Raw genomic sequence first — 27,994 nt, 5'->3', positions numbered from 1 at the left:
TGTGGAGCAATAAGAGGGAGTGGCTTTTTTACTCAGAGAAAACAGATAAGCTGAGTTTGCCTTGTGTAGAGGGGCAGGAGTCACAATCCTGAACAGACAAGCGTTTACTTTCACTCTGTTGGGCTTCACCAACAATCCAGCTGCACATTCTCCCACTCTGCCTCCACTGCTTGTGTGCATTCTTCCAGCGGTTTGAAGCAAGACTTGGAGGGGAAGCAACACAGCCAGCACAGAGAAGTAAAAAAGAAAAAAAATACACACACACACACACACACACACAAGAGGAAAACTCAAGAAAAACTTCAACACGCAGCCATGAAGGACAAAGTGAGGAGAGGGGGAGGAAGAAATCAGGCCAAGACTGGTGAGAAATCTCTGCGATGTGTTTTTCTTTTCTGCTCCTCTCTCTCTATCTCTGTGTCTCCCTGTGTCTCCCTTTTGCACTTTCCTCTTCCTTCGTGTGTCTGGTGCCTCCCTCGCTACAGAATGTGAGGGGGGTGGGAGATTTAGCACTGCATTGCTGCTCTCCGAGAGTGCCATTCTCTGCTTTCACTAACTTTTTGACCACTTGGACAGTCTGCTGCACGCTTTAAACCTTTTATGGTGGATTTCTTCACGCAGACACACTGAAATCAACCTGAAAAACGTAAAAGAGAACGTAAAGTTATGATCCTCTAAGGACAAAGAAGAACTTTTATTAAAAAATCTGTACACAGCTTCTTTTCATGTTCATCCAAAATCAAAAAACTTCTACCTCATAGTTGCTTATTCTTTTGCCACATTCTCAAGTGGGCCTCTCAACCTCTTTAACCCTCTGCCACTCCCCTCTCTCAAGACAGAATGATTGAATTAAGTAAGAGTGTGTGTTAGCTCTTCAGATGAGATTACCCCAAGGTGTTTATATTCCCACAAAACAGTTATGAATCTGTGTTGACTGACTATGATTGACAGGTCATTTTAAAGAAGTCTTTTATATGTATTGAAGGTTTGTCTTTTTGATATATTATTATATGACTATTACTGTACTATATATTACTATATTCCTGCTGTGTGTGTAGTTTATGGCATTGGTACAGTGCCAGAATAAACTTGTCAGGACTGAAAACAATGCTGTTTTCTGTAGTAGAAGGCAGTAGCTCCAGTAGCAAAGAGTGATGGCTCTTAGCCTGCAGAGAGGAGGGACCTTCCTCCAGCCAATGGTGAACAGAGAAACATTTTTTTGGGTGCTTTCCAGTGCTAAAGTAGTCCCAGATTGAAGAAGAAGAACTGGGGATTTACAGAGATGTGTGCAAAGTGGATTTTCTGCTTTGCTGTACATGTCAAAGATGTTGTATACACAATATCTGCAAGCATCCATGCATGCAAGCATGCCCTATACTGCCAACCTATAGGTTCGTTAATTTATGTGGTTTGCAGTCTGCTGTCTCCACATGCCGGCACAGGGTGTGGTTGTCACTCACCCTGAGATGACATGAAGACCAGTAGGCAAATTCAACAGGTTTAGTCACACTGCAGGTTCAGGAACACGCTGGGTCCTGCTTTCCTTCTGTTTCTCTATGTGTGTGTGTGTGTGTGAAAAAGGCAGACACACCCCACTTTCCATTTCCTTGACATTTTCTTATATAAATTCGCTCTCACCCCCAGGCACTCACTCACACACACGCAAACACACACGCGCTCACGCACACACACACACACACACACACACACACACACACACACACTTCAGTCGAGCTCATGATTATTTTAGAAGAGATTAGTAGTCTTGTTTGATTTTGCAGCACAGAGCAGACGGTGGGATCTGAACATAATAAGTCACAATTGTAATTAATACATTTTTTCATGCATTTCTTATAACAGTGCAAGTCTTTTCAGGGTCACAGTGAGCTGGAAACAGCCCTAGCGTTTAATGAGCAGAAGGTACAGGGTAGTAAAATGTCTTAGGTGGAGAGCGAGCCTTTGTGAGTCAGATTGCCACCTCGGGGATACACGCCTGTGTTCAAAGCAGAACTCATGTTAAATTAAAAATGATATCATATACGGCAAACCTATCTATGTCATAATTTTCTATCTTTTGCTAAAATACTTGCAATCATCTAAGCAAAAATGATATGCTTATTCTACATAAACTAAAAAACTAATTAAAATTATTATTGGGCATTTTTGTCATATACTCGAGTACTTTCTTGGTCTCACTTGGTTAAATAAAATTAAAATAAAGATTGTATAATCATAGTCTGAGGAAAAATCGCAGTTTCATGATTATAATGTATTAAAAACACCTGGTGTCGCTCAGCCTTGACGGTTAAAAAACTCTAATGTTCTAAGCCGTGGTTAATAAAATTGATTAATTGTTGTTTTTCTGGTTATAACCTGTGCCACAGGGGAGAGAGGGAAACAGCTGAAATGATTTGCTTGTCTACCGCAGGGCTACAGTTAACCCCTCAGTTAAATGTGCTTTCTCCTTCAAACAGATGTAATCGGCCTGACAGGTAGAAAGGATGCTGCTGGCATGAAACAAGATGAGGACACATCATTCCCGGTGAAAATCCAAGGGGCAGGAGTTGAGCCATTTGAGCTGCAGGTACAAAACCAGATTGCTGTTTCCTCTCTGTTCCCTCTTATTCTGTTAATTCATTAACAATTTATCATCTTTATCTTGTGCAGTGTTATCTATGTCCATGTAAAGACATATAATACTGTATTTGTCAATGTTTGATGTTCTATCTGCAGTACTCTCTTTTTTTGGTATAACCTGTTAAACCACTCTTTCTAGGTCCACGGATTTTGGCTTGTTCAAGACACAGTAATGACTCTGCTTTCAAGGGATGAGGTGTGTCCACGTTCCAACCTGTCGCTCGCACTTGCTGGAACAAATCTGGACCCTCTCGCAGAACTACAAAGTCTCAAGGGCCTTAAGCCAGGAGCCGTCCTCCGTCTGGTGGAAGGTATGGGCATTATTTGTCCTGCTTTGTTTTATCTTACTTACTTTTTTTGACACAGTTGCTAGAAATTTTAGGCAGAGGGGTGCCTCAGTAGCTCACTGAGCAGAACACATACCACATGACAAGGATGAGTTCTTACTTGAGCTATCCAGGTTCAAATCCAGCCTGAGGCCCTTTGTTGCATGCCACCCCCCTTTTCTCCCCTGCCTGTGCTGTCTAATGAAGCGAAATACCAAAGGACTTTAACGATATAGTTTTCACTATCTTAAATGTCCTTACATATATCTACATATCTAGGGTCTATCATAATTAATTATAGAATCGTAATATCCGAATAGAATAATCCATATTTTTTATCACACCCATAGCCCTTTCCCTTTCACACACACTTAAGTTTCTCTCAGCATAATGTAAATAGCTGACTCACCTTTTATGAGTCTAACAAGGTTTATAGTTGGAGAGGTTACAGCTGCGTGCCAACCAATTAGTGTCTCCCACCAGATAAGTATCATGTAGTAAATTATATAATGTATGTCAGATCTATGTCTACGAGTAACCACAAACTATAACTGGGAGGCAGTTTAGGAGCATCAGCCTGTGGGCTAATAACATTAGAATGGTTGCAATTATGTAAATAGCTACTCTAAGAGGATTATCTTTTCCTGAGATGTCGAATATAACAATCAATAAATCAATCATAAATCAATCAAAGGATCAGGTTCTATTACCTGAGTTATGAAAATAGACTGGTGTCAGTGCCAGAGTAGCAGGAAGCAGCCTAGACTGGTCACACTAGAGTCGGCAAGTTTCACTTTGAAATAATGAAGATGATGTAGTACCTTGAACTGTACTAGCCCATTCCTAATGTATATTAAAGTTGTATGTACATTCTTCAAAGAGTCTGCCCACTGGTCCTCTGTTACGTCCAATCCCAAATCATTTCACAAGCACATTTCAGAAAATAGCCAGGGAAGTGTCCTGCTAACTAAATAATGGTATACAAAGAATATTGCTGCTTTAGTTGAAGATTTGAATGTATTGTTGGGCAGTCAAGGAAAGGAAGGTGTATTTGATTTAACAAAATTACAGATATGTCCAATAAAACATTATAAGTGAATAATGGAGTTCTCTCTTTTCAGAGGAAAAAAAAATGTTTGGTGATGTAATAGTGGACTTTTTTGTGTACAAAGTTTCATAAACGTCTGTGTCACCTTCATAAAATGTTGTCTGTCTTTCCAGAACCTTACTCCGCCCGCTCAGTCCAGCTCCATCTGGCTCGCGTGCTGGAGCTACTGAGAGTTTCTGGACCACAGGATGCACTGAGAGAAGGACGCTCACCAAGCATACTGGAGACACTCACACATACACAAACACCAGGTACCCACACATACTGTGCACTTAGACAGCAGTAGCACAAAATTTTAAAAAATGATCAAGCTCACACTGAAACCTCTTTTTATTACCGCAGACTCTGGTATAACTAATGGAAAGAGCCTGAAACGCTCTTTAAGCAACACAAAAACAGAAACAACCAACCAGGACGGAGCTCCTCCTGAGTACCTCCTCCCTGGTTCCTCCGACAGACCACTCATGGCACTGCTACCACAAAGCTCCCAACCAGAGGTGCCTACATACCTGGAATCTTGTTTCACACCGGGCCAGCCCACATGAACACATACACACTGACACTGACTTTATATTTGCCCCATCAGGTCCCTGGCTTTTTGAAGGACTTGTCCCTCAGCTGCTGGAACCCACCTCCAGGACACAGGAAGCTGCAGGGAGACTTCCTGTACATCACTGTGGTGACAATGGAAGGACGACGGTTTGACATCACATCCTGTCCAAAAGGTTTCTTTCTCAATAGGTAAATAAATAACTTCATGACATTTAGTCAGACTGGTTGCAGTAAATTGTTGCTACTACTTACCCATAATAATTGGACTTCAGCTTGATAAATGTTTCTGTTTAATTATGAATTTCTCTTCAGGTCTACAGAAGATGTGTTTGATCCTCGTCCTGCACAGTCTTCCCCAGTTTGTCACTGTTTCACTGATGTGCTCTGTCACATAAGCCCTGCATTCAAACAAACTTTCACCACACTCAAAAACAGGTAACATTATTATCTATGCTTAAAGGAAGGATTTAAAAAAGTGGATTTTGGGTAATACAGCTTGCTTTCTTTCTTCCTCTAGGCCTCAGTTGTCTCCAGTAGAGGTGATGCCCACTCCCTACCACACGCTGAGCTGGCTCGGGCCTCCGTGTGCCTCTCGTACTCACAAAAACACATTCAGCAGACTGGGAGTTGATGAACAGCCAGGATCACAGGTTAGTGAGAACACAGTGTAATTGTTTGTTGCATTTGTCACATAGTGTGCTGTTGGCAGTGTTATTAAGTGTAACTATGTGTTATGTGTAGGCTCCAGATTGGAATGAGGAGTTGCAAACTGCCAGAGATCTTCCGCATGGCAATCTGGAGGAGAGGCTGCAGAGAGACAGAGCTGTGCTCCAGGTAACTAAGACAAGCGTGACACTTTAGGACTCTTCTCACCTGTTTTATTTTATTTTTTGTTCACTCAATATCTCCTCCTCTCACCTTCATTTGTGCCTGTTTTCTCAGATAAACAGTGCATTTGTTAGGGCCGTGATGCAGGGGGCAGAGACTGTTATAGATGGCTTTGTGGAGCCAGTGAATGGAAACCCAGTAGACCCGGCTTTCCTGTGGGGTGGCCTGTTCATGAGCCAGGGGGCAGCAAGCGCAATGTTTGGTGGGGAAAGGGGTCGCAGGTGAGAGCAAACCACAATTTCAATGACAAGATCCCATCTGTGTAAAGCCATTTGATCTTAATTGTGTTATCTCATTGTGCTGTTTTCTTCCTGCAGGGCTGCTCAGAGGCTGGAGCTTAAAGGAGTTCAGGCCTACAGCAACATAGAGGGGATAGAGGGGCTACACACTCTACCCACAGCCATTGTAGACTACAGAGGAGTGCGCTTGTCTGCTCAGGGTCTGGCTCCTGGCTTGGAAGGCTCAGAGCAGGACCAGGCAACTGCTCCCGCCTCAAGGTACACCCTGAGGACCTGTTAATCCACAATCCACGTTTATGTTGACATTTTTGTCTAAATGTATTTTTCTGTTCTGCAGAGGCTTGTTGTACGGGGTAAATGCAGGACCCCAAGAGTCCCCCCAACGTAGACAGCTACTACAGCTCTTGGCTCAGGCTGCCAAGTCTCTTTGTCTCCAGAGACACGTTGTTGTGTCGCCCAATAGTCGTCAGGTACCACTGTTCACCTCAGTGGATGCTCAGGGACTGTTGGGGGCTGATGGGAGGTTCTACATACTGGATGTGTTCAGGACCTTTCCAGCTGATGCCAACTTCTGTCCAGACGTGGGGACAGAAGGTCAGTCAGTCATTGGAGAAGAGGAGAGTAATAAAAGCTGCGAGGAGGAGGAGGATGAGAAGAAGAAGGGTTGTGTAAAAGAAGGCTGGCCAGAGAATTATCACTCAGAGTCTGGACTTCCAAAGAGCTTTGTTCACGGACTCTGTAGACTGAAGCCAGAGCTGCTGCAGGCCTTCATCCAGCACAAGTGAGTTCTAATTGAAATAAACATTTTAAAACTTATTTTTGAACGTTTTTTCACAAAGCTAAAGTTTTGTTTTTTGCTCTTATCAGACATTGCCAGTTCACTCAGCGTGTCCGAGAGATGTTGGACGAGAATGGAGGATTTGAAGAATGTGCAACAGCTGGTACGAAGTGTTTTAGTAGATCTAACTGAATGCAAACCCATAGTAAAATTAATATAAACAGAACTTTGGCCATTTTTACACTTGACACATGTTTGTTTGCTTGTAGGTGACGCTCGAGCCACTCAGGCAGTACGAGCTGCTTGTAAAGAAGTGGGCTCAGTTAGCGACATCATCTTTGAGATGCGCTTCAACTCAAACGTCTTCTCTCCAGGTACCATGAGAAGCCACACACACACACACACACAGACAAATGTTTTGCTAGAACACAGCATGACAGGCTTCTCGTGCTTTGTGTTCAGAAGTATCTTTCCCTCCTGGTGAAAGTCAGTCAACAAAGCTGCAGGAGAGGTTACTGAGGGAAGCTGCGTCTTTCATCATCACGCACCAGATACCAGCCTTTGTAAGTGGATCCATTGTTTGCTTACTATAATAGGTACATCTACTGCAAACATTGAAACAAGATCATATGTATATGTGTTTGTGTGCATAAAGGTGGAGTATTGCCTGCAAAGCAACGAGGCCCCAATGGATGGAGCTTCTCTAAAACAGACATTACACCAGAGAGGCATCAATCTCCGGTATCTGGGCCATGTGATCAACACCATCAGCCAGTCAGAACACAAAGAGCGTCTGAGGCATATAATGGTTTGTTGGACTTACAACATAGTCAAACTTAAACCTGATTCGATGATTGCAATCACTGTCCGAACCCTCTAACATCGCTCTTTCTGTCTTAACCAGAGATTGGTCATAAGTGAAATTTTCATCCGCTCAACAAGACGAGTTTTCAGCAGCTTCATCCAGGTACTTTTAAGTAATCTGTGGTGCACATTCCATGTCACGTTTGCAGTCCTTCTAGGTAATTGTTGAACTAGCAGCAGATGTGGGTTCACACACTCATAAAAGAAATGGTCTATAGCCTTCGGTTGTGTCTTTGCAGGGTGTGGACACGCCCAGTCTCTCTGCAGCTGTCAGTCACTTCCTCTGCTGCCTCTTCGTCCCCCACTTCATGCCCGCTCCTGTTGGAGAGGAGACTAAAAAGAAGTCGAGGCGGCGTGGCCGAGCAGCTGGGGCCTCTGAAAGCACGCCCTGGAGCACGCTCACAGGGGCTGAGCTGTGGAACCTGGTCTGCCAGGATGCTGTTGAAACATACAACATCTCTGACTGCCTGGGGTGAGGACACAGTGTTTTTTTGTTTGTCCTTATCTCATATTTGTTGGTTATGCAACAGCTCAGAGAATAACTGTCGTTTGTCTTTGTGACAGCTCCGGTCCAAACCACCTGGTGGAGCACTACGGCCTCCAGAAGCTCTCTTTGCTTAGAGAGTTCTGTTTGAAGACTGGAGTACAGGTAAGAAACATCTGAAATATGGATTCTGTGTGTTATTAACCAGGTAAAATAAATCACTAGATCAACAGAAACACAAATATATTAATATTGTTTTAATACACACTGTAATTGTAAAATTCTGTCTACACCAGTTGAGACTGAAAGACTACTGCCTTGACAACCAAAATAAAGCTCCCATTGGTCCAGATGACATCCTCAACATCTTCCCTGTTGTCAAGCACATTAACACGCCGACTGTGGATGCTTCAAAAGCACACCGTGCTGCACAGACTTTCCTTCAGAAGGGTGGGTCTATAAAGCTGAGCTAAAGCTGCTGCTTCTTCTTCTTCTTCGTGTTCAATATGTGTTATTGGGCAAAATCTAAATGTTTTGTGTTCCTCCCAACTGCAGGTCTGCTGGATCAGGCCCATGAGCATCTGAAAGAAGCAGCCTACCTGTATGGTAGAGTGTGTGATGACCTGAACCCTGAGGCCTGTTATTGCCACAGCATGTTGGCCAAAGTGGCCTTCCTGCAGGGGAAGGCAGCTGAGGTATGTTGACTGCCCAACAGGTTTTTTTTCCTCAGCTACATCAACAGTAACCAAGTACATTTTATGGTTCTTCATTTGGGTATTTACATTTCCTATTGAGGGGAAATATTGTATTTTTTTATCTGACAGCTTTTACAAACAAAACTAATTATAAAGTATTATGACACATTGGATTTAATTACTTTTTTCTATTACTTTCTCTGTCCTCAAGGCTCGCAGTGTGCAGTTGAAAGCAGTGGTCATCAGTGAAAGAGTGCTTGGCTTTGACCATCCAAACACTATCCAGCAATATGTGAGTATAGCTACACATTTGTATCAGATTTCTGTACCCATGTGCAAAATGGAGATCCACCCGTGTCCATAACTATTCATTCCTATAGTTTTGTAGAGTATGCACTGTGTCATGTGTGTAGAGTGTGATTATTAATCATCATTTTGTTGTTATATGTAGGCTCTCTTGGGTGTGTATGCGTTTGCTGGAGGTGAGACTGCCCTGGCCCAGAAGTGTGTCCTCAGAGCTCGTCTGCTAACACTAACAGTCCATGGAGAAGACCATCCCTACATCGCAACACTGGACGTAGGTTACAAAATACTGGTGTTTACCTCAAGCACAAACCAAGACCTTTCACACTATCATTCTAAACAATATTAACTTTTCTCCTGTCTGATATTTTATTTCTGGTAGAGCTGTCTTGGGTTGATGCTGACAGGAGATCAGACAGGGCAGTACTTAAAGAACGCCCTCAGACTCAACACCTCCTTCTTCGGTGCCATAAATCTGCACACTGCTCTCAAGTAAGATGCCAAATATAGTTTGCACTTATATCTTGTATTAAAAGTCAAAGATAATTTGGTCTGTTTTGTCCCCTTTTCCATCATCGCCATTTTTTTTCTCTGTGGTTTCTGTGCAGTCAGCACATGTTGGCCCAGTGGATGTGCAGCAAGGGCGACTACCGAAGTGCTATGACCCATGAGAAAGAAGCCCTCACTGCTTTTACCACCTTGGTCAGTATATCTACTTGAGAGTGAGAGAGATAAGTGGAGGAGTTGTGTGTGCATGTCATGTATGGTTTTTTTCTTTCTCAGTTTGGAGAAGATCACGCTCAGACACGCTGCAGCAAAGAGTTTCTGTGCACCATAACCAAGCAAGCAGTGAAGGTGGAGCGCTCTCTCAGACAGGCAGGAGCTGACTGCACGGAGCAGACAGTGGAGGTACTTTATGTCCAGAAACTCGTGTGTTTTCTGATACCATTTACATCTTTGGATCTTAAAAAGAAAAGGAAATGTTAAATCTTCCTGTCCCCTTTGTCCTTAGTGTCTAAGTCCAACAAATGACACTGTGCTGGAGCAAATGGTTCTGGTGACAGGGATCAGGAGGCTTACACAAAGGTAAATATTCACTGCAATATATGATATATGATCTGATAGGTCTCAAACTCTATTGATATAGTAGTCAATAATAATTTTAAACAACACATAAGGATCCTTTAAATTTTATTTCAAGAAAAGTGACCAAGATGAGTGCTGATCCAACATTGTGCTGTTTAAAAATAAACTCTCTGGTGGAGTAATCAATAGTGATACTGTTTCAAACCTATTTAGATGTTGCTTTGCCGTGATCTTGTTACTTATCAGCCAACAGATATTTATGAGTCTAGCTCTAGTATATTATAACACTCTAAAAGGGGCCATTCTTCATTATGAGTTATTTTACTTTTGATAGTTTTTTGGTTAAAAAAAAAGAACCACAGTGAATAAATAACTTAATAAATCACCTTTTCTCTCGCAGCCTTCTCCGGCAGCATGCATGTGTATTAAATGATGTTTTATTTGGTGGGACTCCAATCATGAATTCATTGTGTTTTTTATAGTGATAGGTTCCAGGAGTACAGGCAGAAACACAAGGAACTAAAGGCAGCGGTGGCAAAAGAACTGGGATTCAAAGTGACCACCGAGCTCGTCGCCTCAGAGGCTGCGGACGGCGGAGAGAAAAATTCAGATGGAGAAACAGGATACGGGAAGGAAGCTGAAGACGGAGGAAGCTCAACAGTGCAAAAGGCCAGCGAGAGCCAACAGGAGCAGCCGGTGGAAGAAACCATAGTGGAAAGCACAGCTAATGGTCATGTGGTAGAGCCAGCTGAACAGAACCACCTTGAGGACAGTGACAGAGCAGGTTCAGGTGCTGAGGTCAGCATAGTGAATGGGGAGTCCGAGGTCAGGGCTACAGGAGAGGAAACTAAGAGCAGCACAGCTAATGGGGAGGTGAAATCTGATGCAGCAGCTAATGAGATGAAGTCAGATGAGGTTAATGGTGACATAAATGGAACCCCTACCAGCCCATCAGTCCTCAAGAGTAAAGGAACCTGGGCAGATATTGTTTCAAAAGCTCCAGTAGCAAATGGAACAGCAGTCAACGGAGTGGCAGATAAAGTCACAGCTAATGGAGTAGCTGAGGGGTGAGAAAACATATCAAACAGGAAAACAGTATTGTTATCAACTTTTTTCCCAAATAACTGCTGTAACATGAAACTCTTCCAGGATCTTTGAGGTCATTAGATCCAGTGAACATGAAGCAGAGCATAAGAGTCAGATGATGAGTATTACTTTGTGTTCAAGATGTATTTCTGATGCTGGAAGGGGGCTGTACTGATGAGTGCCATTTTTTCCAACAATAAACTTTTTACTCTGGTTTACCATCGGTCTTGCTTTTTTTTTTTTCAGCACCTACATATACATGTATGTATGCATGTAAAAAGCTTGGGTGAAGGTATAAATCTATTAATCAACAAATCGTGATTTAGGTATAATCAAGCTAACCATATAAAGAGAAAACATTGAGACACTTTAATAATAAGCAGCACAAAGTGGAAGATTACGCTAAAAATATATATTTGGAGAACAATAAAAAAATTGCAAGCAGCCTCGACAGTGCTAGACGTGTCTCGATCTGTTTGTTTATTTGTATTATCGTGGACTAGTAACTAACCAAAGTCACACCATGACACAAACTAAACAATCAAGACTGGGCACTCCCATTTTTGCAAGGTAAAATAACTGTTTTTGTCACTGGAGTCTGGAGGTTTGAACACAGCGGTATAAGGTTATTACTCTTCAACAAGAATGTCTTTCTCTGTAATGATATTTCCATGATGTTGTCAGACACTTCTGAGTCTGTTAGTGTCAAAAATAAGCACTTTTAGTGAACACGCTTTGACAATGTATAATTGCCCAGAAGGATTACATTGCAGCTGCCAAACAGGCTGCAGCCATCTCAGTCAATAATGCACCACAAAAACATGGGAGAACAGTATCCAGGTTAAAAATACTGAAGCTTTCCACACAAGGAAGAACAGCAGTGTTTCCCACAGATCCAGCATCACAGCGATGTGGTCAGGAAAGTGGTTTAATGTACCTGTAACTGCACCAAACAGTGACATCACATTGACCTGGAGTGCATCTATAAATCACTGCAGAAAGATGAGAAATTTAACCACTAGATGTCACCAAAAACAAGTTTTCAGGGAGTGTTAAGAGGTATTCAAATACGCTCGTTAGTATGGTTTCCTTTCCTTGAGACAAACTGTTGTGATAGTGGCGCAGTATTACAAGATTCAACCCTCAATATTAAGCAGGTTCATTTATTAAAAACTGTTTATACCAATGGCAACATAAAAAAAAAAAAAACATACAGTACTGTCCATGTCTTGTCCATTTCCTGTCTCAGCTCTGCGTTTCATTCCGAATAATCTCCAAATCGGGACAGTGTTGGTACTGTGGTTCAGGCGGCTCTGCCCATGTGGATTGTGGGAGTCCGTTAAGGCCGCTGGTAGGAAAGGTGATGACTGCTGTGTCACTGAAGACATCAATAAGTCGGGATGGACAAGGCAGCTGTCTCTCCTCACACACAGACACAGCCTGAGTAATGTAGCTGTAGTCCCGCTTAAACTCTCGCTCGATCGTCCTGTTGGGACGAAGAAAAGAAAAGTCACCTCACTTCCGATAGCCAAAACATCATCTCCCTCTTAATGTCTTGTACAAACCTTTCCCTCATGCCAATAAAGCTGTTTCCGATGATTATCACCAGAGGAAGACATTGCGTACTCCAGTTCTTCCACAGTAGGTTGTTGTACAGGGCCTTCCCGCAATGCATGAGGTAGAAGAGTGTGGGCTTTGTTGCCAGACGCTTCCCCTCCTACACAAGAGACAAACGGCTGTTGTTTTTGCACCGATTTCATGATTGAAGTGACCTGAAAGTTGGTGTAGTCAACAGTTACAGCTACCATACAGTACAAATCTACTCCCCTAAACGACTTTCTAGTGTTTATAAATTGAAATTTTAAAATCGAACTGAGGCTATTTAAAATACTGCCTGTCTGGGGGGCTAGGAAAAGTTAATTGATTGTGGATTGGATTTGAAAATGTGTTGGCAACTTGACCATATTCACCACCAACACTGGCACTATCCATTTCTTCTCTGTGCTGTATACCTGCTAACTGATTCACTTGTCTGACAGGATAAAAAAAAAACACAAGTGGCCAACAACTGACTTCATTTTCTGTGAGTACAGTCACACCCAGCTCTCTCAAAACATCCTCCTCTCCAGACGAGAACGCAGGATCATAAACGGAGCAGTCCTTCAGTGGAATCTGGAGAAAGAGGAGTGTGGTTAGATTTATAATGTACAGGTTGAGTGTTTGTTATCTCGTTGGATAAACACACATCCTCTAACCTGTCCTGCATCCAGCAGCAGCAGCAACATGGCAAGCTGGTACCGAGCTGAGACACAGGAGGAAAAGGAGCCGAGGCCATAACACACACACTCCAGCTGCTGGCTTAGTGTCCCGTCTGTGCTCCCTGTCAGCTGATCTGGAGGTTTTGAGAGGGCTGCCAACATCTGCTCTGGAGACAAGAATACTGCACTAAGCTGCAAGATAAATGATAAATGAGAAAAATATGAATTGGTCCAACACACTCACCTTTCCACTCTTGCCAAAACTCCTCACATTTGAGCTCAGACCTGCAGAGTGAGGGGGCATGTCATAAAGATGTATATTCAGTTGAAATATTAATGATATTAGAGGAAGTCTCACACTGTGTCTTTGATTCTTTTGACAGTTTTCCTGACGTCCAGCGGCTCCTGGCAGCATGTTGAATTTGAGCACACTTTAAGTGTCTTGGGTTTCCGCGCCGTGCCTTTTCGCCGCCGGGCAATCTGCCACTCCTCCCCGGTGTCCGACATCTATAACCAGTTCACCGGTTCCTCATAAACACAAACACAGACATGTTTTAAATATGAGTTAGTGCTACCTGCGGCGGGCGTGACTGTAGCAAGTGGAACTATTTTGAGTGTAGCACACAGGGTTCCTCTTCCGGTGTTATGCCACATTTGGTATCCCGTGCTGGTGTGTGCTCGTTTTTTTTTGTCAAATTATTTAATAAAATTAATTAGATTGTAAATGAGTAATGTAGTGAATGGGAAAACACTGAATCACTTTGAAAAACACACAAAAAAAAACATTTAAAGCAATTGACCTGAGAACAAAATGGCGACATCTGCCGGTCAAACCGTTGGTCAGTGTATTGAATATAATTGGATTTAGTCTGGGTTTTAATGCTTATATTTGGTTACATATGTAAATATATAAACAAATAAAACATTTTTTTGTTAATAATTGTGTTTGTTCTGTCAAATTGAAGGACATTTCACTCGTGCCAAAGGGGGGGAAGACATTTCTCGGGTCACAAAGTTTTGTACAACACCGGTACGGCGGTTACCGTGACAACCGGAAGTACTTGTGTTTTCGTAGGGAAGACGTGACTAACGTGAAGCTAACCGACTTTAGCTTGAGTTACGTTTTCAAAGTGTAGACTTGGTTTACGGGTAAGGGGAATAACAAACGTTTCAGGTGAGTCAGAGAAAATATTGTTTAACTTGATTTATTTTCCCTCCGCTCAGTTTATATCAGCGAACGTTAGCCTGAGCTATTAAACGATAGCTTGTCTCTACGCAGACTGAGCCATGTAGCTGTTTAGATATGTTTACTAAGCTTTTATAACTTCTTTTAAGGTAGTATAGCTACACTGTATACTAATTGTCTCACTATACTATAGCTCACCTCTGTGGCTTTCATTAGCAGTTTTCATGGAGCTCATTAAGACAGTGTTTTAACCCGTCTTTGTATTTTGTTCATTATCACATTCAGAGATGTCAATGTCCCATCTGTATGGGAGGAGAGAAGAGGAGGAGGAAGGTGTGGAGATCGAGAGCTTTGAGGTGACAGAGTGGGACCTGGCCAATGAGTTCAACCCAGACCGCCGCAGACACAGGCAGACCAAGGAGCAGGCCACCTATGGCATCTGGGCTGACAGGGACTCGGATGAGGATGAGAGGCCCAGCTTTGGAGGCAAGAAGTAAGGCGTGGGTTTATTGGCTTCACCTTAACCTCCCTAACCCCAACCAGTCATCTTCTGAGATACTCTAACTTTAATTTATTTGTGTTTCTAGATCTAAAGACTACACTGCTCCGGTGAACTTTGTCAGTGGTGGTTTGCGTAAGACCGCAGCTGAGGAGAAACAGCACCAGCAAAAAGGAGAAGAAGGCTCTGATGACTCTGATGATGATAGTCCTTCAGCACCTCCCCCCTCTCGTAGCACCGCACCCAAAAAACTTCAGATGGTAAATTTTGTTCTGCTTATGTTGTTTTCTCATTGCAGTATTAGTATGAAACAATGTTTTGTCAAAAAACTAATTTAGATTTTTTTTTTTTTAGGGTACTTTCCGGGGGAGCCAGTCCCAGAGGTTTGCAGGCGGCATACAGACTGGTAAAGGTATTGGTAATTGGGAGAAGCACACAAAAGGAATTGGACAGAAACTTCTGCAGAAAATGGGCTACCAACCAGGCAAAGGCCTGGGAAAAAATGCTCAGGGTGAGTAGCCTCAGAAGGATGTAATGAGATATTTAATGATAACTGTGTGTTTTACAGGATAGAGAGGAGAGAGTTGATATATTTTGACCTTGTGCCTTCGTATTGCTGCAGGTATTGTGAACCCTATTGAGGCAAAGGTTCGTAAAGGCAAGGGAGCAGTGGGTGCTTATGGCAATGAACGAACCCAGCAGAGTCTTCAAGATTTTCCTGTGGTCGACTCAGAGGAAGAGGAGGAAAAGGTGAAGTGTTGTTCAAAATAGCTCCTGTCATACCCTCTGTTAGATTATAAGGCAGAATTGACACCGTCGGGTTCATCAGCATTATTTTGACATCATTCTCAATTTCTGTCTGTCTAGGAGTTTCAGAAGGAGTTAGGCCAGTGGCGTAAGGATCCTGCCGGCCCTGGAGGGAAGAAGAAACCCAAGTACTCCTACAGAACTGTAGACGAGCTGAAGGCTAAAGGAAAGTTAGCAGGGCGCAGTATAGCAGCATCCGCTGGAGAGTTGGCACAGGTCAAGGTATGTTTGAAAAGACTTGCATTAACAGTCCTTTGTGTCTGTCTCACAGGGCACCAGGACTGTAATCTTCACACTTCTTGAATTAGACTCTAATGTTGTAACAAGCATCAGGAACTTCAGTTAATTGTACTTTTACACTCAATCCTCTGAGCATGAAATTGTTCTATGAATGAAACCAAATGCTCAGCTGCTAGTTTCTTAATCTCATTCACTGCATGTCTCTTCCCATCTCTAGGTAATAGATATGACTGGAAGAGAGCAAAAAGTGTATTACAGTTACAGTCAGATGTCCAACAAGCACAGCGTTCCAGATGAAGGACCACCAAGCCTGTCCACTCAGGATCAGAAGGGATCTGGCTTTGCTCTCCCTGAACTCGAACATAACCTGCAGCTCCTGATAGACCTTACAGAACAGGACATATTACAGGTATGAGGGAAACAAAACATATCATCAAATATCAGTGGTTTATGTTTTACTGCAAGTTTTACATGTGCAACTCTGCAACTACTTTGTCTACGACATACTGTAATGTTTTCTTTTTTCTATCTTGTTACCCCAACCCCTGTAGTCTGCCAGACGTCTGCAGCATGAAAAAGATGTTGTTGTGTCTCTGAGCCATGAGTCACGAGCGCTACAGAGCAGACTGAATGCAGAACAAGACTCCATTCAGAGAATGGAGGCCGTTTTGGCATTGGTGGAGCGTTTTCCTTCTGGAGAGATGGCACCAGGGGAGGGACCCACCCTGCAGGTGCATATACAGTGAACACATATATTCTAAATGCTACCACTATCAGGCTGTTGCAGTTTGTTAGTTCTTTCTCTGTTATCATATCCATAATAGTAATGGTGCCTTCCTTCTTTCTTCAGGAGTGTGCCCGGATCTTTGAGACTTTACAAACAGACTATTATGAAGAATACAAGTCGATGGGATTAGCAGATTTGGCTGTAGCTGTTGTTCAGCCGTTACTCAAAGAGAAACTTCGTTCTTGGGACCCCCTGAAGGTATTCTTTTGAAATGATCCTACTACATGCTCTCATTATTTGCTTTAATGAACAACAATTGATAACGAAGCTGCCACCGTTCTCTGATTATTTCAGGATAGCTCTTATTGTCTGGAAGACATCGGTCAGTGGAGAGCAATCCTTGAATCGAGAGACCTCCACTCCAGTGGCCCAGATTCAAACATGGACCCTTACCACAGGTTATTTTAAACACATACTCATGTATTTTCATGGATACATTATACAGCCTGTTTCTGACAACATGTCCTGTTTTTATTGGTCCAGACTGTTGTGGGAAGTGTGGATCCCAGTGATGCGGTCCTGTGTGTCCAGCTGGCAGCCTTGTATTGTAGGGCCAATGGTGGATTGTGTCGATGTGTGGGCTCCTCTTGTCCCACTGTGGATCCTGGATCACCTGTTGGAGCAGCTGATTTTACCCCGGCTACAGCGAGAGGTAGGTACACTTTGGGACACTCTTACTTGGATGTAGAGAAACTCCCATGGTTTAATAATTTCACATAATTTACTTGTGGCTAATTGTCTTATACTGCTTTTGTCTGTTTCCTGTTTGGTAGGTGGATAGCTGGAACCCTTTAACTGACACAGTGCCCATCCACTCCTGGATCCACCCTTGGCTGCCTCTGCTCCAATCACGTCTGGAGCCTCTTTACCCACCAATCAGGAGCAAACTATCCAATGCCTTGCAGCGGTGGCATCCCAATGACACCTCAGCCCGCCTCATCCTGGAGCCGTGGAAGGACGTTTTCACACCAGGTGCATGGGAGGCCTTCATGGTGAAAAACATCATCCCTAAACTCGGTACTTCATTAAGTATGCCACAGCAGTGGAAGAAAATACATTTATCCTTTCCTGCCCTTATTTTCCCCACTTGTTTCTCTTCCTCATGTGATGGCTTCTGTTTCCCTCCTCAGCTCTGTGTCTGGACGAGTTGGTTATCAACCCTCTCCAGCAGCAGATGGAGCCATTTCACTGGGTGATGGACTGGGAGGGCATGTTGTCCCCCTCCAGCCTTGTGTCCCTGCTGGACAAAAACTTCTTTACAAAGTGGTTGCAGGTCAGTGACTGTTTACTCAGTAAATTGTACACATAACAAAAAGTAATTAAGACTGCACTTAGCCACAGTTGTGACTTTTGTGACTTTGTTATGTTTGTTTGTTGATTGTAGGTCCTTTGTTCATGGTTGAGCAACAGTCCTAACTATGAGGAAATCACTAAATGGTACCTGTTTTGGAAAAGCATGTTCAGTGATCTCCTGTTGGCACAGCCGCTCATTAAAGAGAAGTTTAATGAAGCTTTAGACATCATGAACCGTGCAGTGTCCTCAGGCATAGGTGGGTATTAAACACAAAACTTCAGTGCTTGATCCTTTTTGTTCTCTCTCTGTGTTGTGACATATTATAATACATTCTTTTCATGTCCACAGGTGGATATATGCAACCTGGTGCGAGGGAGAACATTGCATATCTAACACAGACCGAGAGACGAAGGGACTTCCAGTACGAAGCGATGCAGGAGCGGAGAGATGCCGAGAGTGTGGCTCACAGAGGCATTAGCGCTGGCGTGCCGACTAACTTCAAAGATCTTATTCAGACCAAGGCAGAGGAGAACAACATCGTCTTTATGCCCTTAGTGGCCAAACGCCACGAGGGCAAACAGCTGTACACATTCGGGCGTATTGTCATCTACATAGATAGAGGGGTTGTGTTTGTGCAAGGAGAGAAGACTTGGGTGCCCACGTCTCTGCAGAGTCTGATAGATATGGCCAAGTAAAAGAGAATAAATATGAGTAGTTGCTTTTTATGTAACTTCAGTACGCTAATCCTTCATCATGGATCATGGGTGTTTGTATATTTTTAAAGTGTCACCAGAACTGTCAATTAATAATTTTTTGAACGTATATTGTCTGATTTGTCACTGTTTTGTGAAATAAGTACATATGTTCAATTACCGTACTAGTGAAGAATAGTACAGGTACATATATGTTAGTTGGCACAGGCAATGGAATTTTCTGATGTCATTTCTTCACATATATGGGCCTGAAATACAACCACAACACAAAGGGCTCATAGACATGCATGTGGAGCGAGGTGGTGTGGTGGAATGACGGGCACCGACGTAGCAGCACCCTCGGAGGAGTTAGGGGGGTACCCTTGATCAAGGGCACCAAGGGTACCAAGGGTACACTGTTACTGGAGGATGAGGTGAACTGGCACCTCCACCCTCCATACTTTGCCCCATGCTGGACTTGAACTGGACCACTCTACGGGCTGAGCTCCTACCACCCCTAATTTGTAATCTAATAAAAAGAAATGTTTCATATTTTGGTGTAATGCAGTCTTTTTTTGTTATTGGCTTGCAGTACCCGTGTTGTACTGTAGGTGGCAGTGTAGCTGCTGGTTCAAACAGTTCGGAGGATTTTTGGCACGGCCCGGCTTCCGTCCGCATCGGGTCCATCTTCAGCGGTTTGCGGGGAAACAAAGTGTCCCGTGCATGTGCGTTTGCACACGATTTAATAAGTTCAGACGCACTTTCGCATCACAGAGGTATGTGGAAATGTATATAAATCTCGCTAAGGACACAATATGTCGACGGTTTGGTCTTTGTGGTTGAAGAATCAGCCGTTATGAGAAGCTAACGGCTGTTAGCCGGCGGTGCTAACGTTAGCTAGCCTGCGAAAAGGAAAACTGATTATTGTAAATATGTAAAGATCGATCTCATCGTGTTTAGTCCGTATGTTCTCTGTCTTTATCCAGGTATTAATGTCGGACGCCCTGAAGAAGCGGAAGTCCAAGGTCCTCCGCAATGAAGGAGGCACCCCGGAGATGATGAAGCGAGGACGCGGAGAGGGGGACCAGCAGGTGAGGACACACCGGCCGAGGGGGACGGAGAGGCGGCGTGTGTGTGTGAGAGACTCCCAGCAGAAAGACTGGAGACAAGAAAAACCTCGCCCCGATAAGGTGTCATTGAGCAATGTAGCTGAAATATAAAAGGCTCAAGTTTGTCTCAAGATTAAAGTCGACACTTGAAGAAATGTCCCCACTCTAGCAAATTGAAAAGTTTCATAGTCCCTTCTATTTGTGCATCTTACACGCAAATATAAAGTGGATAAAGATTTAAAATATCAAGTATAAAAGACCCAGAAGAGCCTCAGAGATGTAGTTTACTCACAGTTATTGTTGGAGTATTTTGTCTACCACCTATTTAATTTGGATCATAGGAATCATCCTAAAGGGGCGGTTGGTAGTAGTGGGTTAAGCGGCCGCCCCGTGTGTGGCGGCTATAGTCCTCGCTGCAGCTGGCCCCGGTTCGAACCCCGCATCGGACGGACACTTACTGGGTGTCACTCCCCCTCTGTCTGCCCCCTGCTTCCTGTCTATCTTTAGCTGTACTATCATTAAAGGCATAAAAGGCCAAAAAAATAATCTTTAAAAAAAAGAAAGAAATCATCCTAAAATCCACACATGCACATATACATGTAACATGCTTTTGTGACTGGGATGAAGCTCCATGTGCAGTTGAACCACAGAAGCAATCAAACACTAGGTTTGATGTACATTCTTTATTTTTGAGCATTATATTGTTACCAGATTACCAGGTACTAATTTAGGATAATCAGCCAAGTTCAGTGTCTGCCACTCACAACTTCTTCGGCCACAAGTCTGAATCCCTGCTAGTTGTATTGTAAATATTCAGGGTCAGGTCATGGAGGCAGCAGGTTTAGCAGGGCATAAGGTGTTCACAGGTTAGATGGGCTATGTAGTCCCTTCAGCGGGTTCTGGGTTTGCCCCGGGTCTCTTTCCCGAAACGCCTCCAAAGGAAGGCGTCCAGGGAGCATCCTAATCAGATGCACAAACAACCTCAGTTGGCTCCTTTCGATGCGAAGGACCACGACCATCGGTTCTACCCCGAGCTCCCCTGGGACGTCTGACCCTGTCTCTAAGGCTGAGCCCGGCCACCCGACAGAGGACGCCTATTTTGGCTGCTTGTATCCGCGATCACTACCCAAATAGTTGGAAAGTAGATGAACTGGAATATGAAGAGCTTCGCCTTCCCTGTCTTTTTATATATATTATAATCTAAATGTGTTTTCCAGGATGTACGTGTCTATAGTGAGGAGGTGGAGCTGGATGGCAGGGACCCTGAGCAGGACTACCTGCAGTACAAAGAGTCATGTGAGAGTCTGGCCACGCTCATGAGTGAGATCCAGGATCTTAAAGCCAACGGAGCTAAGGAGGGGGTGAGAATCATACTTCATACATCCAGACTACTCTGTCATCATACTCTGATTACATAGTCAGTTTTTAGTTATGAACAAGGTAACTCATCAGAGTGCTAAACAGTAGAAACAATAACAGTTCACCTCACAGCAAAAGCTTTATACATGCAGTTTGTATACACTGTATGATCCCAGAGGTGATTTGATGTTGTCACCAATAATAATGAAGTCTAACCAGTTGTATCTGTTCTCAGTGCGCTGAGGTGGAGCAGAGACGCATGCAGAGCTGCATCCACTTCATGAATCTGAAAAAACTCAACCGTCTGGCTCATATGCGACTAAAGAGAGGCCGAGACCAGACACACGAGGTAACTCCCACACAACTGCCGCACAACTCTCAACTGCTGCCCAGCGGTTATGAAATATTAAAGGAGGTACCAGCTTAGGTTGGGTTCACACTATTCCATTCATTTGCTAAAAAAATGCTGCCTCAGCTCTTATTTGTGCTGATCAGGTAAGGCAAGTTGAAGACCAAGCACATTGTTTCTACTTATAACACCTAACTGCAGTAGCTGGCACTGTCAGCAAAGAAAGCTTACATGCCCTCAGCTTTGATTTCATTTTGAATTTATCGATCCAGTTTTGGATTCTGCTTATTGGTCCTCGTTCTTATTGAATCCCAATACAGATTCTTGGCTAAAGTGTGCATTCGTTTTCCAGAGTGACCAGGGTTGTGTTTGCAAACCAGCCTTAATCACAGTTTGTTTTGTTCCTTTAGGCAAAGCAGCGGGTGGATGTGCTGCACCTCCAGTTACAAAACCTGTTGTATGAAGTTTTGCATCTTCAGAAGGAGATCAGCAAGTGTCTGGAGTTCAAGTTAGTACTTGTCTATGTACATATTTTAAGAAATGCATGCTCCCACTGGGGTGATGAGAATAAACTTGCCTGTCTACTTTATTCATAAAGCACATTTCATACACAAAATAAGGCTCCTTATTGCTAAGTTAACATGCCCTTTACCTGACTCAGGTCTAAACATGAGGAAATCGACTTGGTGTCTGAGGAAGAGTTTTATCAGGAGGCACCATCAGAGATTTCCAGGCCTCACCACACAAAAAATGATCCCCACCAACTCACGCTGGCACGACTAGACTGGGAGCTTGAACAGAGGAAGAGGTAAGCAAACATGCACACAGCACAGTGCTTTAGTAGCATGCTACGGTCTTGATTATTTTTAGGGGGGAGCATAGTGCATGCATTAAAAGTTAATGCTTGTGTACAGGTTGGCAGAGAAATACAAGGAGTCACAGGCTACTAAGGAGAAGATCCAGAAGAGCATTGAGGTGAAGAAGGAACATCTAACCAGCTTGCAGCCAGGACTCAACGCCATTATGCAGGTATAACAAATGTCTGGGCACCATATTATAAAGGCTTTGGCCTTTCATAGGACCAAACTGTCACTCTGTTCTTATTCCAGCCTCAATAGTGTCTTTTTAATCATTTGTCCTCACTGGACACCATGTATGTCTCCCCTAAATAACTGTATCCTCTCTCCTCTTTCACAGGCCTCTCTCCCAGTGCAGCAGTACCTGTCTATGCCTTTTGAACAGGCCCAGAAGCAGACAGAGATTGCCCGCCACCTGCCTCCACCTCTCTATGTCCTGTTTGTTCAAGCCAATGCCTATGGCCAAGCCTGCGGTCAGTAATCCATACAGAATATATAATAAGTTTCAAGACAAAATAGTTTTAGAGTTTTTCTTTATGGGATGTAAACCCTTATTGTCAGTGAAATGTTATTTTTGTTTCTCTTTCAGACAAGAACCTGTGTGTCTCCATCAGTGGCGACGTGGATGAGGCCAAGGCCCTGTCCAAGCCTCCAGAAGATTCCCAGGGTACAAACTCTACATGCAAACAGCATTACGAACACACAATTTCTTGTGCTCCATGTTGCTTAATATTCAAGATGTTATATTTGTGAGAGATGCACCCCAAACAAAATATAATAATAATATGTGATTCTGGTTTCATTCAGATGACGAGAGTGATTCAGATGCAGAGGAGGAGCAAGAGAAAACGGTGAGTCTCAGGCCTGGCTTTACTCCCAACACACATTTGTGCACGCACACAGACACCTTTAGGTCAGTGAGTTCAACGATATCTTAATATACCTTTCTCTGCAACGGACACACAAACTGTCCCTGAGGACCTAGCTGTTGCACACACTGTGGTCTAGCGGATTTGGGAGTGGCAGCTATCGATCGCTTCCTGCATCCGGATGAGTGCCAGCGGGGGGGATTCTGGGAAACTTTCACCAAGAATGGCTAGGTGACTGTAACCTGAGCCCACCTCAGCCATGCACACTCAGCACCAAACTAGCCCACTTCTTTGTCAGACTGTCAGTCGGGATGTTTCCTTAGATGATCAATAACTGTGATTTTCTAAATTACTGATAGGGAAATACATTATTTTATTCTGTCTGAGCTTGTACCACCTTCATATGACGGTTCATCTGAAACACCCTTTTCTTTTTTAGACCTTTAATATTTCAGCCCTTCCTTTGAACTGACACCTCATCCTTTACACCAGTAATTTAGTAATAGCAGTAGTCTAAATGATCATTCATTTGTTTCTCCTGAGAGCAGCTGGAGCTGATGCAAATTGGGGGTTTTATTTCATAAGGGACAATGCGCAACATGAACTTTTTGTTTCTTTCATCCCTTGTTTCTATTGATTTTCTGTTTTCTGTTTCACAGAAGAGGAGAAGGCCAACTACAGGTGGCCAACTGGATGACAAAAGACGTGAGATGCTGAAAAGGCACCCTCTGTCCCTCTGCCTAGACCTCAAGTGTAAAGGTAACCCAGTCCGCATTATTCATATTTTAGTGCCTGCATCAAATGGGTGTGTGAGGCAGACACATCCCCTGTCTTTACACAGCACATTTGAAGTATTTACAAATCATCTGTGCTACATTCCTGGTAATGTGACCATAGATATACTATATATCTATTGTGGTAACTCTATACCTACCAGATAGTATGTGGGGGATAAAAAAAAAAAAATAAGTAAGACCCACTCTGTGATGTCATGACACCGGTTGACCCTCGTGTTCCCTCTGCTGGTAATAAAAGGAATAGTGACAGACTATAGGGAGATCTGCATTGCAGGCGTAACTCTACCTAAAGAGGGGAGGAGGGAGGGAGGTGAGAGAGACGCTTGCAGCAGCGTAGGTCTGCAGCACCTACCACATGCTGTAAGCATATTTTCACATCACCGGTTTTCTTTAAACTTCTGCTTTTATTTCTAGTGCCTCCCCTCTCCCCCAGTTATCTTCCCTGCTGCCAGCTGCAGCAGTCGGTTTGCTGCAGTAAAAGCAAAAAAAAAAAAAAAAAGGCAAGCAGTGTCAGTCACTGAGTGACAGTCCCTGCATTCACTGTGAGTGCAGAGAGTGGGCTGGGAAAGATGACCATCAGCATGGTATGCATCCCCCGAGTGCTGCTAGCTATTGTCATGACCACACCCTGTTATTGCTCTCTAATGCACCGCAGTGTGAGATAAACCCTTCGGGGAACGTTCACTGGGAGGATTAATGAAAAGAGCTGTGTTGGAGGGAGTATTGAATAAAGCTAGTAATGGATTAGTTCATCACCGTGTGTTATCCGTCTTGTCTCCACAGATGGCAGCATCCTCCATCTCTTCTTCTACTACCTGATGAATCTGAACATTATGACAGTCAAGACCAAGGTCTCTACCTCCACAGACCTCAACACAGCCATCAGCGCAGGGTGTGTCTAACTGTGTGTGTGTGTGTGTGTGTGTGTGTGTGTGTGTGTGTGTATATAAAGCATTCATCTCCCTCTCTGTGTCCCTGAAAGGAAGTCTAATGATGTGTTCTTTTGCAGGGATCTGCTGAAAGCAGACACTCTACTCAGCTGCCTCTACACTAACGACCAGGGACGAGAAACGCCTAACCCAGCTAATCGCTACCAGTTTGACAAAGTCGGGTAAGGATGCCAAATGATTAAAGTAAATTAAAGGTGTGTGGCTAATCACGCTGTTTAATTTGTCAAAGTTCCAGCGCATTAACCCACCGTTTTTCTTTTAGGATCGTTTGCTTTGCAGATTATGTGGAAGAGCTTGGCCATCCCTACACGTGGGTTCAGACTTTGGGAGGATTACATTTTCCCCGAGATGCTTCAGAGGTTTGTGTTGAGATGAAGTATGATCCCAGCTGTGCACAGTTTCTTCATGTTACAGCCGCATCATGCCAGTATATGCTTTGTTTTTACAGGCTGTGCGTGTGGGCAGTTCTCTGAGTGCCAGCCAAATGGAGAGCACCATGAAGCTGCTGAGGGGACGAGTCCAGTCCCGCTTGGCTTTGCACAAGCAGTTTGCCTCTTTAGGTACATTTTCATGTTAATGGCCATTCATTAAATACTCCTTAAGAAGAGATTGGAGCTTTTGACTGATTTTGTTTGCACTCATGTCCTCAGAGCACAGCATCATCCCGGTCTCCAGTGAGTGTCAGCACCTGTTTCCTGCCAAGATCATGTCCCGTTTGGCTCGCTGGACCACCATCACCCAAGAGGAGTACATGGTATACACACACAAACACATGCACATGGACTGCTCTTAAAGGATTCTCTGAAAAATGTTGCTCACATCTCACTGTGATATTTCTCTTTTTTGGTAGGCTCTGCCTTATACACGTCATGTGTCTGATGCTGGGCTGGCCAAGGAGACTGATCTGTACTTTATGGCTGTGGTGGAGAGGGGCACAGGTAAAGATAACGCAAATACTGATGATAGAATTTGCCAATATTAATAACTTGATTTATGTTTGCTCCTTATAAACCACCTCCCTCAATCGTTTTCTTCCCCAGCTCGTCTTCAGTCCGCTGTGGTGCTGAGTCCCCGTTACCCAGAAATCTCTCCTCTTTTCTCCCTCTCCCTCAGCTGGAAGGGAGAGCGCAGTGGACGCACTGATGACAACCTTCGAGTACGAACATTTAATATCGATCGCACTGTTCCATAAGTGCTTTATTGTTATACATGCTCTTTATGTCTACATTTTTCTGGCTCTAATCAACTCACCTGTCCCTTCTTGTTTATTTTAGGCCATGGAGAGCGAGGTCAATGTGTTCAAAAATGAACTACAAGGACCACGTCCAGGACACCAGCTCCTGACCAATCAGATCTCACGCCTGTGTGTGTGCTTGGACGTTTATCTGGAGACTGAAAGTCAAGATGACGGCGTGGAAGGACCCCGAGAGTTTCCCAGAGAAAAGATGTGCTTGCGCACTGTCAGGTAGACAGTCACAACAGTCTGGACACAGTTTGTTTACACCTGTAAATAGATTTTCTACATTGCTGACATCTCTTTCTCTATTTCAGGGGCCCAAATCGCCTGAAGCCATTCAAGTACAACCATCCCCAGGGCTTCTTCAGTCACCGTTAACTCTGCTTTCTACTGTACTTGACATCTCTTACTCACACTTACATTTGTGACCCTTTGACACACAGTGTCTCTTTTTAAGTCTTTATAACAGTTTGGAAATTAAAAAAAACAATATTTTCTAGAATAACCGTGTATCTGGTCTATTTAAAGCATCCATGCAAATGTTTGTGTTTTATCCCTGACTCTTCCTCTCTACCTTCACCTCACTTTGTGCTGCTCTATTTATAGGCGTCGTCTGCACTACCCCATTATCATGCTATTGTGGTTCAGTGCTACAGCGAGCTGAGTCATTTCCACAGGGAATTATGTCCATGGAATATGATATTTGGTGTATTGTTTAGCCTTTGACCTTTCGTTTATTATCCTGGATTTTGTAATGGAAGAAAAACAGGATGTTATTCAGGATATTGATGCCAATCCCATCGAAGATTACTCTCGTTTCATGATTAACTAGCTGCAGCCTACGGAAGTGTTTGGCACATGCATTACTTTTGTTTTCTCGCGCATTAGAGTGCCAATCCAGCAAGATGTAACCTAATCCAGACATTAATGTCTCATAGATTTATGGACATGGATGTACACTATATAATTAGAAGGAGAAGGCAAGGCTGTAGGTGGTGATTACTATTCTAAACTAGTAGAGTTTAGACAGCGAAAAGAGCCCTGCAAACAGACTTTTACTGATGCTGTGTAGTGTGTGTATATATAGTGTATGTTCCTCAAGATTCAAGAAAGTAAAGAGTTGAATTTATGTCTTGAAAATAAAATAACCTCATAATTATCAGTAGAGAGCACACACTTGTCTTGAGTGACGTGACTGTGAAGGGCTGCAGCTGTTCTGATCTTTAAAGCCTGCAGAGCTGTCAGACCTGATGAGATTTAAGACATAAAGAGCATTGCAGGAAAACTTTGGGAAAGGTGCCATTCAGGTGCCATGATGAGTTGCTCTTCCCTTTTTAATACAAAGCCAGGAGAGAAGTCCTTCCAACGTCAGTGTTGTATCTGCAGAAAAGACATTTGTCAATTCAACTGAACCTTTAGCTGCTTTAAATAGACATAAATGAAATGGTGAAATGGACGACTTCCAACAGCAGCTGCAGCTCTAATTAGTAAATCCTATTAAATATTTAGTTACACCTTTTTTTTCCCTTGAAAGATGTATGAAGGAAACCTGTGAATATCTTCTACTTTGTTTTGACCAAAGATGACAAGGAGGATTTGTACTTTCTCATGAAGGAGGAGTCATACCTTAACACGAGTATGTGAGTAATAATTATGGT

General features: G+C 43.4%; 4 protein-coding genes across 6 annotated transcripts; 3 read left to right on the top strand and 1 right to left on the bottom strand.

Moving 5' to 3' along the window:
* The first annotated feature begins 9 nt into the window (after nt 1–9).
* si:ch211-166a6.5 (clustered mitochondria protein homolog) lies at nt 10–11,268 on the top strand. Its single transcript, XM_010733786.3, has 28 exons — nt 10–364; nt 2,475–2,584; nt 2,777–2,948; nt 4,185–4,322; nt 4,414–4,568; nt 4,658–4,812; nt 4,936–5,058; nt 5,141–5,273; nt 5,365–5,457; nt 5,566–5,732; nt 5,829–6,008; nt 6,088–6,531; nt 6,618–6,691; nt 6,798–6,902; nt 6,991–7,091; nt 7,184–7,336; nt 7,433–7,495; nt 7,632–7,864; nt 7,957–8,041; nt 8,173–8,326; nt 8,432–8,571; nt 8,783–8,863; nt 9,023–9,148; nt 9,257–9,366; nt 9,483–9,576; nt 9,658–9,783; nt 9,887–9,960; nt 10,443–11,268. Exons 1-28 carry the CDS (start codon nt 316–318, stop codon nt 11,029–11,031), a joined length of 4,227 nt encoding a protein of 1,408 aa, XP_010732088.3. The 5' UTR covers nt 10–315; the 3' UTR covers nt 11,032–11,268.
* Nucleotides 11,269–11,394: 126 nt separating this feature from the next.
* srrd (SRR1 domain containing) lies at nt 11,395–13,968 on the bottom strand. 2 transcript variants are annotated; one of them, XM_027277886.1, is made up of 7 exons: nt 13,880–13,968; nt 13,663–13,811; nt 13,549–13,589; nt 13,302–13,471; nt 13,120–13,218; nt 12,612–12,763; nt 11,395–12,532 (listed from the first exon to the last, which is right to left on the bottom strand). In XM_027277886.1, exons 2-7 carry the CDS (start codon nt 13,809–13,811, stop codon nt 12,292–12,294), a joined length of 852 nt encoding a protein of 283 aa, XP_027133687.1. In that variant the 5' UTR covers nt 13,880–13,968; the 3' UTR covers nt 11,395–12,291. The 2 variants fall into 2 exon arrangements, with proteins under 2 accessions (XP_027133687.1, XP_010731994.3); XM_010733692.3 differs by having other exon boundaries at nt 13,663–13,930.
* A 357-nt stretch (nt 13,969–14,325) lies between these two features.
* tfip11 (tuftelin interacting protein 11) lies at nt 14,326–19,218 on the top strand. 2 transcript variants are annotated; one of them, XM_010733691.3, is made up of 15 exons: nt 14,326–14,478; nt 14,776–14,983; nt 15,078–15,249; nt 15,344–15,500; nt 15,612–15,739; nt 15,857–16,018; nt 16,254–16,445; nt 16,588–16,767; nt 16,887–17,021; nt 17,118–17,221; nt 17,307–17,475; nt 17,597–17,840; nt 17,954–18,096; nt 18,208–18,373; nt 18,466–19,218. In XM_010733691.3, the coding sequence occupies exons 2-15, from the start codon at nt 14,778–14,780 to the stop codon at nt 18,810–18,812; spliced, it is 2,505 nt and encodes an 834-aa protein (XP_010731993.2). In that variant the 5' UTR covers nt 14,326–14,478; nt 14,776–14,777; the 3' UTR covers nt 18,813–19,218. The 2 variants fall into 2 exon arrangements, with proteins under 2 accessions (XP_010731993.2, XP_010731992.2); XM_010733690.3 differs by having other exon boundaries at nt 17,597–17,852.
* Nucleotides 19,219–19,435: 217 nt separating this feature from the next.
* On the top strand, nt 19,436–26,838 carry thoc5 (THO complex 5). The gene is made up of 20 exons (XM_010733688.3): nt 19,436–19,585; nt 19,796–19,900; nt 21,136–21,279; nt 21,513–21,626; nt 22,037–22,134; nt 22,288–22,434; nt 22,541–22,655; nt 22,824–22,956; nt 23,073–23,150; nt 23,291–23,334; nt 24,012–24,111; nt 24,933–25,041; nt 25,159–25,260; nt 25,362–25,458; nt 25,548–25,659; nt 25,750–25,853; nt 25,950–26,037; nt 26,140–26,255; nt 26,374–26,564; nt 26,651–26,838. Exons 2-20 carry the CDS (start codon nt 19,802–19,804, stop codon nt 26,712–26,714), a joined length of 2,055 nt encoding a protein of 684 aa, XP_010731990.3. The 5' UTR covers nt 19,436–19,585; nt 19,796–19,801; the 3' UTR covers nt 26,715–26,838.
* The last annotated feature ends 1,156 nt before the right edge of the window (nt 26,839–27,994 follow it).

The sequence above is a fragment of the Larimichthys crocea genome, chromosome III (assembly GCF_000972845.2).
Source record: "Larimichthys crocea isolate SSNF chromosome III, L_crocea_2.0, whole genome shotgun sequence".
Lineage (NCBI taxonomy): Eukaryota > Metazoa > Chordata > Actinopteri > Sciaenidae > Larimichthys > Larimichthys crocea.
The sequence above is the reverse complement of the archived record's forward strand: the minus strand, read 5'-3'. Positions and strand labels throughout refer to the sequence as shown.